Below are 16,161 nucleotides of genomic sequence, written 5' to 3'. Positions count from 1 at the left end.
CCTTCCACACAGCACACAGAAACAGAGCTGAGGCTGTCAATCAGCTGGAGATCCCTCTCCTGTCACCTTTTTCTTTTGGTGTCAGCAGCAGACAGAAACGACACTTCATGCTCTGGATTGAGACAAGTACATACTATAGAGGGATATGCTTTATTCATATTTCATGTCTGAAGTTTACAACCACTTTAAACTACTAGGCCCTGCAATCCACCATGAAATGGAACTATTTACACAATACAAATAAGTTTTTTTGTGTTTTACCTGCTGAAAATATTCTTAGCCTGATAAGTGAGCCTATAACCCAGGGTCCATGATTAATTTGCCTGTGTCCTGTACTGATGCACTGAAATTTCGGCCGCCGAAAGCAAAAAAAAAAAAAAAAAAGTGCTTATAATGGCTGCTGAATACGCCTGAGATTTTACTATGCTTATTGGTGTGTTTTTTCATAGGTCATGTGGTCATGCATCAAAAACACTGTGCATTTTTTGATGGGTTCTTGCTGCATTTTCAATGGGGAGGTGCTGACCAAATATGCACCAAGCAGGATTTTTAACCACTTAAGCCCTGGAAGATTTTACCCCCTTCCTGAACAGGGCCTATTTTGCGATTCGGCACTGCGTGATTTTAACGGACAATTGCGCGGTCGTGCGACGCTGTACCTAAACTACTTTGACGTCCTTTTTTTTCCCACAAAGAGAGCTTTCTTTTGGTGGTATTTGATCACCTGTGCGATTTTTTGATCATGCGCTATAAACAAAAAGAAGAGCGTCAATTTTGCAAAAATAACAATATTTTTCACATTTTTTTATATGAAATTCCCCAAAAAAAAAAAAAAAAAATGTAAAAATCAAAATTTAACATTTTAGGCCAATTTTTTTTTACCCTATGTTTGGTAAAAAAAAAAAACAAATCGCAAAAAGCGTATTTTGATTGGTTTGCGCAAAAGTTATTGCGTTTACTAACAAAGGGAAAGATTGTCATTTTTGTTTTTTTTTTGTTTTTTTTAACGCGTAATGGCGGCGATCTGCGATTTTTTTTACGGGACTGTGACATTTGGGAGGACAGATCGGATCCTCGACTGACATTTTTGACACTTTTGGGGTTACCAGTGACATTACTACAGTAATCAGTGCTATACATATGCACTGTTACTGTAAAACTGTAAAAATGACACTGGCAGTGAAGGGGTTAACTTTTTTTTGAGAAGGAGGGGTTAAGTGTGTCCCTAGGGGCGTGTTTCTAACTGTGATTGGCTGTGGCTACTAGTGTAAGAACAGAGATCAACGGTCCTACATAGCCGAACCGTTTGATCACCATTCTTACACAGGGGAGACTGACAGGCGGCTTTGTTTACATTAGCCGCCTGCCTTTCTCCCGGTGTAACGGACGATCGCGAGTGCCCGGCGGACATCGGGTCCGCCGGGCACACGCGCGGGAGAGTCCGGGAGCGCGCCTCCGGCCGCGCACGCTCGCTCCCTTGAGCCTCACAGGCTAACGACGTAGCCCTACGTCGCCTTGCCTGTGAGGGGCTGACTGCCGCCGTAAATAGTCGTGCGGCAGTCGGCAAGTGGTTAACACCGCTTTAAAAAGGTGCCGATAATGGCCAACACCAAAATTCATATTTATTTAAATTCATGATATTAATTAAAAAGTTGAATACAACTACTTTAGATTTTTTTAAAAACCCTCAATTTGGGTTTTAGCCTAGTGCATCCTGAGTTTTCGGTGCACCACTACTGCACTGTATGATTAAAATAGATGACATTTTTGTTTTTGGGCTTAGATATGCTTTAAAGTACATATCCAATTTAAACAGAAAGGAGGGCAGCCAATCCACGAGTGAGGGTAGAAGCAGGAACTGGCTGGAATCCGAGCTGACTATGGGGGCCTTCAGAGGCACAGAAATAAATAAATGTCGTATCTTCACAGCCTTTGCGAAATTCCAGTGTTGTGTCATGTGACCTTTCTGAAGACAAAGACTGCTTAGTGCCCGCTAACATTTATACCACACTGCGCGCTGGTGACAGCTGAAACTCTGCACACTTTCTATCTGGAAACAAGATAAAACTGAGAAACACTTGACACAAACCGCACTATATACACAAATGGGCCCATAATGAAACATGCTAGGGAGCACATTGTAACAACATGCCTGTTTGCTAAACACAATGGTCAAGTCAGCCAAAGCAGACAGATGCCGCAAGTTTACACATAACACACACCTTGCGAAGGCTGGCTGCCCACTGACTATGAATGCCGCATTCAGCTCCCACAAAGAGAGACTTGAAGAAAATGCATGTTATTAGCTGCTGCACGGCCTAACCCCTTCACCGCCAGCTTCCTCCACAACGCCTCCTGAGGTAAAACATCCAACTTTACCTTGAGGAGTCCCTTTGCAGAAAACGTACCACTTTACACACCATTTTAAAGGGTAATGATAGGCCTTTAACTTTTCCTTAGATATACACTGCTCAAAAAAACAGTTTATAATCAGAATATAGCATCAAGTCAAGTAAACTCCTGGGTAATGATCTAGTCAGTTAAGAGCCCATTCACACAGGGGCGACACAACTTGCCAGGGCGACCTGTGAAGTCGCGGTGCACGCGCGACATGCACGGACTTCATATCATTGAAGTCAATGCAAGTCGCCTCCAGGTCGCCCCAAAGTAGTACAGTACACATTTTCCAAGTCGGAGCGACTTGTGTCGCACCTATTAGAACGGGTCATGTGCTAATCAATGGCAGGTGACCCACCGCGACTTGTCAGGTGACCAAGTCGCCTGACAAGTCGCGCTAGTGTGAATGGGGTCTAAAGCTGTTGTATCCTCAAAAAAAAAAAAAAAAACCCCAAAAAAAACCTGCAGGACAAAGGCATAATGAGCTAGTATGCATCGCATACTAGCTCATTAGGAAATACTTACCTTAAAACAAAGCACCGACACGGAGGGAGCTGTCATGTTCCCTTGGCATCTCTTCCGGGTTCGGCGGCTCCGGCGCTGTGAGTGGCCGGGGCCGCGATGACGCATGCGCGGGAGTTTACTTTCCGACAAGGACCTTCAGAGCGCATGCGCTGCTGGTGTCAGCGGCTGCATGCAGGTCGAATATCTCCTAAACCATGCAGGTTTATGAGATATTCATTTTACCTGCAGGTAAGCCTTATTATAGGCTCACTGGATATTTTCTCTTTTTCCCCACCATTCTCTGTAAAACCTAGAGAAGATTGTGCATGAAAAAAAAAAAACCCAAGTAGATCAGCAGTTTTTGAAATAAATACTCCGACCAGCCAATCTGGCACCAACAACCATGCCACGTTCAAAGTCTCTTAAATCCCCTTTCTTCCCTATTCTGATGCTCGGTTTGAACTTCAAGTCGTCTTCACCATGTCTAGATGCATTGAGTTGCTGCCATGCGATTAGCTAATTAGCAATTGGTGTTACCAAGCAATTAAACAGGTTTATCTGAGTGTCTTATCACTGAAGCAGTGCAACATATTATGGTGTGAACAGGCCCTCAATCTGTCCTGACTAAAAACAACATGCTCTCTATCTCTAGATAGCATATGTCAACAGTTCTTAAGAGGAACTCCAAGGAGAACTATTTATGTCTTCAAAAAAAACTCACTCTGATATTACAGAGAAGGACCCTCTCTGTCTCTGCAGTCCACCTAGCTCTTATAATAAAGGAGGTAATTGAGCACTGCTGTTCGTCTACCCCTCCTCCTCGTCTGCAAATCTCTGCTGGTATGCTAGAATATTTCAAATCTGGCTTCCCCTTCAACTCTTCCTAAGAGAATGGGCTATACTTGTCCACTACGCAGCATTGGGCCATCCGCAGATTTCTGCAGCAAAAATCTGAATTCCTGAGGCTAGAATCACAGGTGTATGTACACAAGGAGATTTTAAAATTAGGTTACAGATATATATATATATATATACACATATACACACACACATACATATATACACATATACATACCACACATACATACATATATACACATTTACACACCACACATACATACATACATATATACACATATACACACCACACATACATATATACACATATACACACCACACATACATACATATATACACATATACACACCACACATACATACATATATACACATATACACACCACACATACATATATACACATATACACACCACACATACATACACACATACATACATACATATATACACATATACACACCACACATACATACATACATATATACACATATACACATACATACACATATACACATATACATACCACACATACATACACACATACATACAGCATGAGAGCTTCTGAGCCAGGGTTTCTCAACCAGGGTTCCTCCTGAGGTTGCTAGGGGTTCCCTGAGCAATGGGCAATTTCTGCCTCTCAGATAAGTTTCCAATGACACCATTGTTCCTTTTAGCTATCTGTAAGGGGGAAATTATTTCCAATGATGACAAGAGTAAGGAGCATTCTTCCCACTGACTGTCACACTAATGTGTCATCAATTGTAGATAATTTTTAGAAGGGGTTCCCCGAGACCAGAAATTTATTTCAAGGGTTCCTCTGTGTTGAAAAGGTTGAGAAAGGCTGTTCTAAGCCATGATGTGTATGCCCATAGACACACAGCACCGGCAAGCCATGCCCCTGCTCCCAGGAGTTTGACTGACAGCAGCAGGAGCCTATGGCTTTACTGCCTTCAGTGTCTCCTGTGGGACCAGGAAGAGAGAACAGCACAGCTGCAGCTAAGACAGCACTGGAACAATGACAGCAGTCAGGTAAGTGTTTAGGGACAAGGGGCTTGGAAAGAGAATTGACTGTTTTTTTAACCTTAAGGCCCCTTTCACACAGGTGGACCGTTCAGATCCGCTTGTCCGTTTTTTTGGCGGATCTGAACGGTCCCCCCATGCATTCCTATGGGGCATCGGATGTCAGCGGAGATCCGTCAAATCTGGATCCGGATCGGATCGGTTGGGATCGGGTGAGAACGGACTGACGGTCAGTTGACATCCGATTTCCCCCATAGAGATGCATGGGGAACTGTCAGCTGTGTCTCCGCACACAGCGCGGAGACACAGCTGTCCTCCTGCTGCTCAGCGGGGGATCGGCGGCTCGATCCCCCGCTGAGAAAAATGGACTCCGTCCAGCGGACAGTGTGTGTGAAAGAGCCCTAATGCAGAGAATGCATTAAGGTAAAAAAAAAAAAAAAAAAAAAAAAACAGACTTTTAAACAACTTTACTTTTTTTCCATCTTTTTCCTCTGCACTTGGGTAGAAGGATTTACATATGGTGCAATGAATGTGACATGCATTACTAATTAGCATCTCCACCCTATCAGAGATCATGAATTTAAAAACTTTTATTATAGAACCAATAAAATCATAGTAAACCTACGTGTGTACTTCTACTATTGCATCTTTGCATATTTTCCATTTAGAGTGCAATGTGGACACCAATCAATATTCTGTCTATTTCCTCTTTTTATGAGCTATGCCGCCTTTCTAAAGTTGGAATCTAAACCTTTACAAGACTTTAGCTCCTTAGGCTCCATGTACACGGGACGTTGTTAAAAGTCCCTTTGAATGCTGGAATTTTTAGGACGTTTGAAACGTCCGTTCGGTCGCGTTTGTACCCGCGTTTAGCGGCGTTTGCGTTTAGAAGCGTTCCTAGAGGTCAAAAAAATGATTCCCCTTTAAAATGGAAAAACGCGAACGCTAAACGCGGGTCATCGCGTTCGGACGCATTTGTGCATTTGAAACGCCGGGAAACACACGTTCGAACGCAAATAATTGCGTTCTAAAAAAAGTCCCTGAATGCAACTGCCTGCAAATGACTGTAAACGACCTGGTGTACATGGACAGATAAGATAAAATGTAGATGGGTTCAGGGGCTTCTGAAAAAAACGCCCAACTGCTCCTAAACGACCATTTCCAGCGTCCCGTGTACATGGACCCTTATAAGCGAGGCCTAGACATAAAGAGGAAAGGATGCATGGAAAGAAAGTTCATATGGCGACTGAAGGTGTGATTGCCATCATCCCTTGTTAAACACTAAAATATAAATCCACTCTTTGTGGGATTTTGTAAGACAAACACATTTTAAATGAATATATTGAAAAAAAATATTTTATTATAATTTCTTAAAATAGTGGTGTTTTTTTTTTTTGGGCCATCAGTCCTCAATGTAGCTGTCAAGCCATTATAGAGCCAATTCAAAAATAAATAGCACACAACTCCAAGCCCGGTCAACGACTATTCAATTAGAATTTTTTTCTTTTAATGTGACAGAGTTCTTTCAATACCTGGTAACCCTTTACACATATCAACAGTAAAGGTGATTTATTAATGACGTTCTTCCTTCCAGCTCTGCCCCCAGCACAGCTCTTACCGGGGAGAACTTCCACGTAAAAAGAACCTTCTTCTTCAGTGCTAAAAGCATTTTCCAACCCGCATTCCCAACTGAAGTCTTCATCACATAAATCACCTATGGTTTGTTCATTTAGAGGAAAATTGACACGACACATGAATACTGCCACTGCAGACATCTCATTTTTAAAAAGCTAGTTCCCTGGCTGTCAGGCAGATACTTCATTGTTTTGAGTCACTAACCTGAAATGCTTGTTGCATGGTTGCTCTAGGTATAGTATGCAAAACTATGGAAGCCTAAAAAATCAAGTAACTAGCCTTTTCATTAGGGTGGATTGGATTTAAAATTGAGTCAATTTAAATCAATAGTAAAAAGGCTTGATTTAAATCATAAGAGTAACTGTCATCTCTGTCCAGGCAACTTTACAAGGAGGACAGCAATGGTGAACTCTATATCTCCATAAGTACAGGTTTACATCAACATAGTTTTAAAAGGCGACAAAGTAAAAGATAAAATCTGCAGTTGGACTAGTATAGACGACTACATCCATTGCATGTGTTAGAAACAGATTGGGGCTTTGGCATGCATATAAAACCACTCCAGCCATTTTCCAGTCCTGAATGTAGTAGAAAAGGACCTATGTCAGATGTTACGTCACTGGGCAGATGTCCCGTCATTTCTATCCTTGTGACAGGACGACAACAAATGAGTGGAATGAGGACACCAGGACAATGACAAAAACCTTACAGATGTTCTAGCACTTCCCTCAATCCACTATATATAAAAAAAAAAAAAAACACAACTGTATTTTTCTTAGTTTCCGACCACATTGGACCAAAAAACGAATAGAAGGGAAGACCTGTAACACAGACAGCATTTTGAGGGATGTCCTAACTAAAAAGAAAGGATTTTGGCTCCAGTTGGCCTTTAAAACACCAGCAGATGCAACAAATATCTGCCATCTAAACAAATAATACATAATGCCATAATACGTTTCAGAAATAAAGACTGAAAATGCAGTATTGTGTGGAAAAGTTGATTTTCCTGTCACTGGCATAACATTTGAAGATACAAATAACCTCAGTCATTTTACCTATAGGCTTAAAGATGTGAACTCTATTCCGAATATGTTGCAATACTATGGTAATTACAGTTTAGCTTTTCCTGGAATAGCATGGTTTTTATTCAGTAGCGTAGTGCAAAGTGCAGTGCTTTGCTGCACCATACATGGACCAATCAGACTTATGATATAACCATACACACACTGATCTCTAAACTGCGTTGATGGTTATAACATGTCTAAGGGCACTCACCACATAGGTATGCAAAGTACAAAAAAAATAAAATTGAGGTCAACAGAAGCGGAGGCCAAATTGGTCAACTAAAGACTCCCTGTTTTGGTGCACACCCAATCCTAATACTACAAGTTTAGCGGTAAAAGCTTTAAGAAAGTGTGCCTACTTAAAGCGGAGCTCCAGCCTGTAAAACAAAAACATTAAAATTCAGCAGCTACAAATACTGTAGCTGCTAAGTTTTAATATAAGGACACTTACCTGTCCAGGGATCCCACGATGCCAGCACCCTAAGCCGATTCGTCCATCGGCTTCGGGTGCAGGTTACCAGCATTGCAAGTAAGGGAAACTGGCAGTGAAGCCCTCAGGCTTCGCAGCCAGTTTTCTACTGCGCAAGTCGCGATTGCGCTTTATGAATGGTTTTGTCATCATCTGGGACATACAGGTCCCAGAAGGCAGGGGGAGGGAGGAGGGGCCGGACATGACCCAGATTGCCGTGCAGCGAAGTTACCAGGAATTTGGAGTGGGTACCTGGCAAAACCAGGTACCCACTCCCACCCAAAAAGTGTGTGTGTGGGAATCTGTTCCCAGATCATGCACACTAGAAATTACAGATCCTAATAGATCAATAAAAACCGTTTAAAAGCAATCCCTCATTTCTCTCTAAAAAATTAAAATTTCTCCACAATGCTTATAGATACGATATTTAAAACACGGGCACTGTAGATTTTCTACTATAGCAGAATTTTGGCAGCCTGTCAGCGATCTGACAAACAACCAAAAAGCATTTCTAAGTTGTTAAGAAACTGAAGGATATTATGAGATTTGTTGTGATCTTAGAGCATAAATGACTTCACAATAAAAGCAACTAGAAAGCATCGTAATGACTTGTTTTAAGTGCTTGTAATGCAAGTAGTTTAATGCCCAAAGCAATGCCCAAAGTACAGACAGTCCCTAAGTCACTAACGACTCCTACTTATGAACGGATGTCAATGGCTGCTGCTTGTGCTCCACGCTGGTCCCGGATACCATCGAGCAGTCATCTTGCAGCGCCAGACACATCCCACACTACAGTATTGCATGGCTGCAAGGGCCCCAGATAACACAACTGCACACCCAGAAGTGCCCAGAACATCCCTGCACAAGCTGGAGTTACACTTAAAAATGCACTGTTTCGACTTACAAATTTGACTTAAGAACAAACCTACGGTCCCTATCGGGTTCGTAACCTGGGAACCACCTGTATGGTCACAGGTACACTTTAGGTGTAGATAGCCATAAAAGAATTAAATCTGCAAAGGTCAGTCCAGGAAATAATACATTCTGATAGGCTGCTATGAATAACGGCACATAATTACCAATTAAGATCCTGTAATCTTGCGCATTCAGGAAAAGGTGACAGGGTATATGCAACGCCCAACCAATGACCACTTTATACTCACCTCTTGGGTGATTCCCCACCATTCCTCTTATTATGTCAACCACTGCCAAATTGCCAGAGCAGGCGACTTCCTTCAATGATGTAGTGCTCAGCCCTAATAGTCAAACAGCTGAAGCACGACCGAGAGTGGAACATCACCACTCGGGATTTAACACTGGCAGACAACAGGTATTTTGGTGGCTGCAATGGAGGAAGGAATGGCAAAAGAGCACTAAAAAAAGCTACTACACGTTGGTCAGGTGATGGCTTTACACAGACATTGTCATGAACAAGGGTGATCGGGCCTCTTTATGAGTTGAGGAAAACCTCTTTATGAGTTGAGGCATTGCTAAATCTCCCACCATATGTACAAAAAATCCCCTACAAAACATACAAGGGCTTCCAGTAAGATGGCATACATGATCCTGCTTGGAGACACTACTAGCTTGAAAAAGGTCATCAATACTACGGTGGTCAGAAATGGCCAGTGCTGAAAAGAGGGGGACATTCTAACCAAGAATAGATGAATGGGTTCAACAAGCCCATATGTTGTTAAGGATAGCACTAAAAAGGTTATGAATGTTTAACCTTTTGGTATAGATGACAGGTACAGAAATATGCAATTTGTACGGAGTTATCTGCAGGAATACAAAAATTTCAGCCATTTCAGATAACAGCAAATTGCCCAATTATGGAGAAGGAAAACAAAGTTACTGAAACACATTATCTAAAGTTTCCTGCTTACATGGTTGCATTTAAACATGTTATACAAAGTTCCAGCTATTTAATGAAAGCAGTGTGACAGTAATAGGTACCTTGTTTGTAGCAGTAGCACTGGATCCAGTGACCACGGGCACATTCGTCACTTGAACAGACAAGTAATTGTTGTCTATCAGTGGCCATGCTCCCTCCACTTTACAAGTCTGAAAATGATCTTTAAAAGTCCTTAGATGAGGGTCCCCAAACAAGCCACAAAAGAGGTAATTGGGCTGCGACTGCTCCCCTGCCCTTAGTTCTCGTGCTGCCGCCCTACTATGAAAGTTACAAAGGTCGTTGGAAAACTCTGGATTGGTTGAAGAAGTGGGGCCATCCTTGGAGCAATTCCTCTGGCTCATCAAATCACTGATACCCAACACGGCAGAATGGTAAACTAGGTTTCCACGGCATGCTTTTGAAGTTCTATGCGTACAGCCGGCATAGGCCCGCAAGGCCTTACAGAATTCAGAGTCAAAGCCATCGCTCCCTGTGTTTAGGTGTGACGTTAATGACACAAAGTCGGTTGTGCACTTCTGAATACGACACTGCGTCTGCTGATGACAGTAGCCTGAAAGAACAGAAAACAGGTGGTTATAAATACTTGAAACATCCAAAATTTATATAAACGTGCTTAAAAAACAAAAAACAAAACTAGTATAGAGGCATTATGGGTGAAAATAAAGAGCTGACAGATGTAAAATACCCATTTGTTAACATGAATAGACCTTTAACCCCTTGTAGTTGACCCTTTAAATAGCCCGTGACGGTAGGCTGGGATTGCGCTCATTGATTTGCACACAGTGATGATGTAATCAGGTGCCCCTTCTACTGGATCCCAATCATTGGTACTTGACAGGGAGCTGTGACAGCTCATTACTGTACTGGGGTCACAGATCGAATGCGCCCGGGGAACAACATACGCAACATATATGTGACAACTCTTGTTACGACTTACCTCCTTACTGTCACATATATGTGTGACACAAAGGTTTAGAACAGGCATGTCCAACCTGCGGCCCGGAACCCCAGGCAATGCGGGCCACTGCCCCCTGACATTTTTTTGCTGGGGAGGAAGAAAGTCAGGTCGGGGGGCATGGCCACAGCGGGTTCCAACTAACAGTAGGCAGAGGCTGCCTCGGAGGGGAGGGGGGGATGTGAGCATGTGCAGTGTTTCTGACTCCTACCACCATGACCACTTCAAATCACTGAAGTGGTCATGGTGGTTAGAGTGTTCCTTTAATATCTCCCAGAAGAAGTAAACCTCTGTATACTGATTCCATTTCATTTGATCATCCTCTAGTGGTGTTAACATAGTGCGGGGGGGGGGGGGGGGTGCAGCCGCGTGGAAAGGGCGCGGCGGCATTTTATTACTTATATACCTTAACTATAGTATATTTTATATGCGGCCCAAGAAAATTTCTCTACACTCAATGTGGCCCAGAGAAGCCAAAAGGTTGGACACCCATGGTTTAGAACATTCACAGATAAGTCTGGAAGCATTTCAGAAGCTTATCAAAACAGCAAATATATTTGTGAAAGCGAACTGATTTGATAGGCACACCCACCTAAACATATAAAGCTTTACTACATTGCAAAGTTAATGCCCAACTGAACTTGAGCTTTATGTTTAACTCAGCTAAAATATATTCCAAGTGTTCAAAGGCTTACAATTTGTTTTCTTAAAGCAACAACAGCATGAGTAGAGAAGCCTGTCCCCTGCAAGCGTGCTGCAGAGAAGGACCCTTACTGCATGGAAGCAGTGGTCTCCCTTCAGAATTCCAACACACCCTCTGCCAGGGTTGGATATAGAGCTCTGCAATCAGCAAAATTCTTTCTCCCTGCTGATTGAGTAACTAGTTCTGAATCAGTCGGTGGTCTGTCAGATCTCTGCTGCCACACAGAAAGCAAGGGTTCTCTTTTGCAACCGCTGGCCAGGGGCAGGCTTTTCTACTCAGGCTGTTGCTTCCTAATAAAGAAAACCAACTGTATATCTCTGCACACTCTTCAATTTAATGCACACAGATGGGATTTAGGAACTAGGGTATATAACTCTTTGGTCTCTACAGTGTAATAAAATGGGCGTATTTCGGCACACGAGAGGCAGAGGTAGTGCGTAAAGCCCATTGCCAGCAGCCAGCCAAAATCAATGACAGGCTGAAATTCATGGCAGCTGTCCGTACATCTGAGCGTTACTGTTTTTAAGGCCGTATGCGTACAGGGAAGGTCAGCATTTGGTGCACACGTCGCTGTACACAAATACCATTCGGCTGATTTTGATAGGCTGCTGGCAGCGGCTGTGCCTCCCGGGTGCCGAAATACACCTGATTTTTTTATACCTAGTTATAAATGGCACCTCCTTCCTGTGAGATAAAAATGTCCGGTGAGTAAAGCTGCCATCAAATTTGGTGATATACCAAACAAGAAATACGTGTTGCTTATGAGGCACGATTACAAACAATAGTGTTCAATAAGTGCAATATATTCAATATTAAACAAAATCAAAAAAAGTCAATCGCCACAATCTGTTTCTTCCAGTCATCCCCTGGATAAAGTGCTTAGAATTCTTCTTAGTGGAAACATATGGTGCTCACAAATAGTGCTCCGCCACCCAAATGTGAATGAGCCACTCAACCCCAGGCCATCAGGATCCAAACCGCTTAAATTAACTTCCTTGTTCCCCCAAGGGCCGGGTATTTTCCAACATGCATCAGCAAAAGACCATCAAGCCAGTCCGGGGCTGGGCATCAGGAGGCCTAAATCTCAAATCCGCAACAGGATGTATACTCGCCACAGATTTCTCAAAATATAAAATGTGAAGCCAAATAATCACGCAATACCGTTTTATTAATAAAAATTTAAAAAAATCAAATCATAAAAACTCACATTTGTGCCTACAAGTGGCACCCACTCAATGAGCCTAGACAAGGGGTGTCCAAACTACGGCCCTCCAGCTGTTCAGGAACTACAATTCCCATGAGGCATTGTAAATCTCTGACATTCAGAGACATAACTAGGCATGATGGGAATTATAGTTCCTTAACAACTGGAGGGACGAAATTTGGAAATAGCTGGCCTAGATCAATAGGAACGCCGCTCAACTTCCACATGCGATCCACCGGGGAAGACGTGACAAAACCGGAAATGATGTCGCATTGACAGACCTCAATGCATTTCACAGCATCAGAAAGTCCTATTTTTTATGCTGTATGAGCCAAAGCACTCGTGTACAAGAGGCCTAGCTGATACAATCATTTCTGAAGGTTTCAGTAGAAATAAAACCTTCATTTTCCAGCACATTTAACATCCTCTGCCTACCTAGAAAATGTAAACTTGGTGAAATGGGTTTCAGATCTCACAATTGCACAGCCAGACTTACTAGCTGCAATAGGAATACACATTGTGTACCGACACAGCAGGCTTTCCCCAATCATCAGAGTAATGAGAAAATCAGTCAGCGCAGATCTACACTCCCCTAGTTGATGAAGTGGGGATAATGAAATGAATTATCCCCTATTAAGAAACAATTTCTTTGTGCTCTATCCTAAAGTGCTAGTGCAACTATTGTAAACAATTATTATAAGCAATCACTCTCAAAGGAGTGATGAATAAGTGCCACAAGAAAATTAAATAATAAATATAAAAATACAATCAAACTACAAATTCATATAGTGCACAACAAATATATACTGTGAATCCAAGAGCAAAATATCATGATAAAAGTGATCCAAAAAATCAGAAGCCGCAAAAATGGTTGCATAAAAGTAAAAAAATAGAGCAAAAAGTCCATGTAGCAATGTGCAAAAATCTTCACCAGGCGAATCTGTGCAAACACCCTGTGTGATCTTTCCACGGATCACCCCAAACTCCACTGAGGACGTCGGACGACGAAACTAGTTGGGCGGGGCTAGGACATTGGACACCACCGTGTCAGAATCGCGCTCACGGCTATGGAGTGACAGCCGGTAGCAATACGGAAACATTTTAACAAAAAGCGTTTGAGCCTTAGTGTCAGGTGGACATTTTTAAAATGTGAGTGATACAATTGTGTTTTTTTAAAAACGGATAGAGTTTATGGATTTACGCTATGTGGATTCTCCTTTCTTCTTAAAATTACATACCACCATACATCTCTATGAGAGAGCCTGATTATAAAGACGGGAATATCATCTATAGAGTTAAGAGCCGGTCTGCTGGACATTTTATAAGAAGGCGTTGAAGCTGGTTTATAACTTTACCAGCCACTCCCATCAAGTGAGTCAGTTTGGGGTGATTGGTGGAAGGATTGCACAGGGTGTTTGCACAGATTTGCGTGGTGAAATTTTTTGCACATTGCTACATGCACTTTTTTTCCCCCTTTTGTCTCGGACTTTATGAAATATGGGACAAATTTTTGCGGCTTCTATTTTGTGGATCTCTTTATTATGACATTTGATTTGGCTTTTTGCATTTAGTGCATGCTCAGCTGTGCTGCCCATCAGTGCCACCTATCAGTGCAGCATATTGGTGCCTCCTCATCAGTGCCACCTCACGAGTGCAGCCTATCAGCGCACATCAGTGAAGGAGAAAAAAAATAATCCTTTATAAAAATCTACTGACAGAAACTAAGAAAAAAATTGTATTTTTTACTAAAAAAAAAAAAAAACCCAGCAGTGGTTAAATACCACCAAAAGTAAGCTCTATTTGTGTGGGAAAAAAAATATAAAAATTTCATTTGGGTACAGCATCGCATGACCACGCAATTGTCAAAGTGTGACAGTACTGAAAGATGAAAATTGGCCTGGGCACGAAGGGGGTGAAAGTGCCCAATATGGAAGTGGTTAATTATTCCCACGTCATCAACTAGGGGAGTGTAGATCTGCGCTGACCGATTTTACCATTACTCGGATGTTTGGTATACCTGCAGATAGTTTGCAGCGGTCATAAATAAACCCCCCCTTTTTTTTTTTTGTTTCTCGTAACTACTGATAACCTAGGCGTCAGATCCCTTTTCTTTTAAGGCTTTCCCCAATGTCAGCAGCCCATTAAGACCGCCTGAACACTTTACAATCTCCTACCCAATAATGCCGCGTGACTCATTTTTCAGCTCACAATTATGTCTCCGGGGAGTTTCAACTCTGCATACGGACACCTCTGAACCCTGACTGACTTTACTGTGCATCCTTTCCTACCACATCCTATCCAGTAGAGTCTTTGCTGGGCGCCCTATCCAAGAGAGAGTCTTTGCTGGGCGCCCTATCCAAGAGAGAGTCTTTGCTGGGCGCCCTATCCAAGAGAGAGTCTTTGCTGGGCGCCCTATCCAAGAGAGAGTCTTTGCTGGGCGCCCTATCCAAGAGAGAGTCTTTGCTGGGCGCCCTATCCAAGAGAGAGTCTTTGCTGGGCGCCCTATCCAAGAGAGAGTCTTTGCTGGGCGCCCTATCCAAGAGAGAGTCTTTGCTGGGCGCCCTATCCAAGAGAGAGTCTTTGCTGGGCGCCCTATCCAAGAGAGAGTCTTTGCTGGGCGCCCTATCCAAGAGAGAGTCTTTGCTGGGCGCCCTATCCAAGAGAGAGTCTTTGCTGGGCGCCCTATCCAAGAGAGAGTCTTTGCTGGGCGCCCTATCCAAGAGAGAGTCTTTGCTGGGCGCCCTATCCAAGAGAGAGTCTTTGCTGGGCGCCCTATCCAAGAGAGAGTCTTTGCTGGGCGCCCTATCCAAGAGAGAGTCTTTGCTGGGCGCCCTATCCAAGAGAGAGTCTTTGCTGGGCGCCCTATCCAAGAGAGAGTCTTTGCTGGGCGCCCTATCCAAGAGAGAGTCTTTGCTGGGCGCCCTATCCAAGAGAGAGTCTTTGCTGGGCGCCCTATCCAAGAGAGAGTCTTTGCTGGGCGCCCTATCCAAGAGAGAGTCTTTGCTGGGCGCCCTATCCAAGAGAGAGTCTTTGCTGGGCGCCCTATCCAAGAGAGAGTCTTTGCTGGGCGCCCTATCCAAGAGAGAGTCTTTGCTGCGCGCCCTATCCAAGAGAGAGTCTTTGCTGCGCGCCCTATCCAGGACAGTCTTTGCTGCGCGCCCTATCCAGGACAGTCTTTGCTGCGCGCCCTATCCAGGACAGTCTTTGCTGCGCGCCCTATCCAGGACAGTCTTTGCTGCGCGCCCTATCCAGGACAGTCTTTGCTGCGCGCCCTATCCAGGACAGTCTTTGCTGCGCGCCCTATCCAGGACAGTCTTTGCTGCGCGCCCTATCCAGGACAGTCTTTGCTGCGCGTCCTATCCAGGACAGTCTTTGCTGCGCGCCCTATCCAGGACAGTCTTTGCTGCGCGCCCTATCCAGGACAGTCTTTGCTGCGC

General features: G+C 43.4%; 1 protein-coding gene across 2 annotated transcripts in view; it reads right to left on the bottom strand.

Moving 5' to 3' along the window:
• RGMB (repulsive guidance molecule BMP co-receptor b) overlaps positions 1-16,161 on the bottom strand; it is a 127,609-nt gene that overhangs the window by 33,963 nt on the left and 77,485 nt on the right. For both annotated transcript variants that reach the window (XM_082243070.1, XM_082243069.1), the window contains exon 3: positions 9,904-10,412. In XM_082243070.1, the coding sequence (XP_082099196.1) occupies positions 9,904-10,412 (509 nt within the window). The remainder of the gene's footprint in view (positions 1-9,903; positions 10,413-16,161) is intronic.

The sequence above is a fragment of the Pelophylax lessonae genome (genome assembly GCF_965119305.1).
Source record: "Pelophylax lessonae genome assembly, chromosome: 1".
In the NCBI taxonomy this organism is placed as follows: Eukaryota; Metazoa; Chordata; class Amphibia; order Anura; family Ranidae; genus Pelophylax; species Pelophylax lessonae.
Note: the sequence above shows the minus strand (reverse complement) of the source record. Positions and strands in the feature narration are given on the sequence as shown.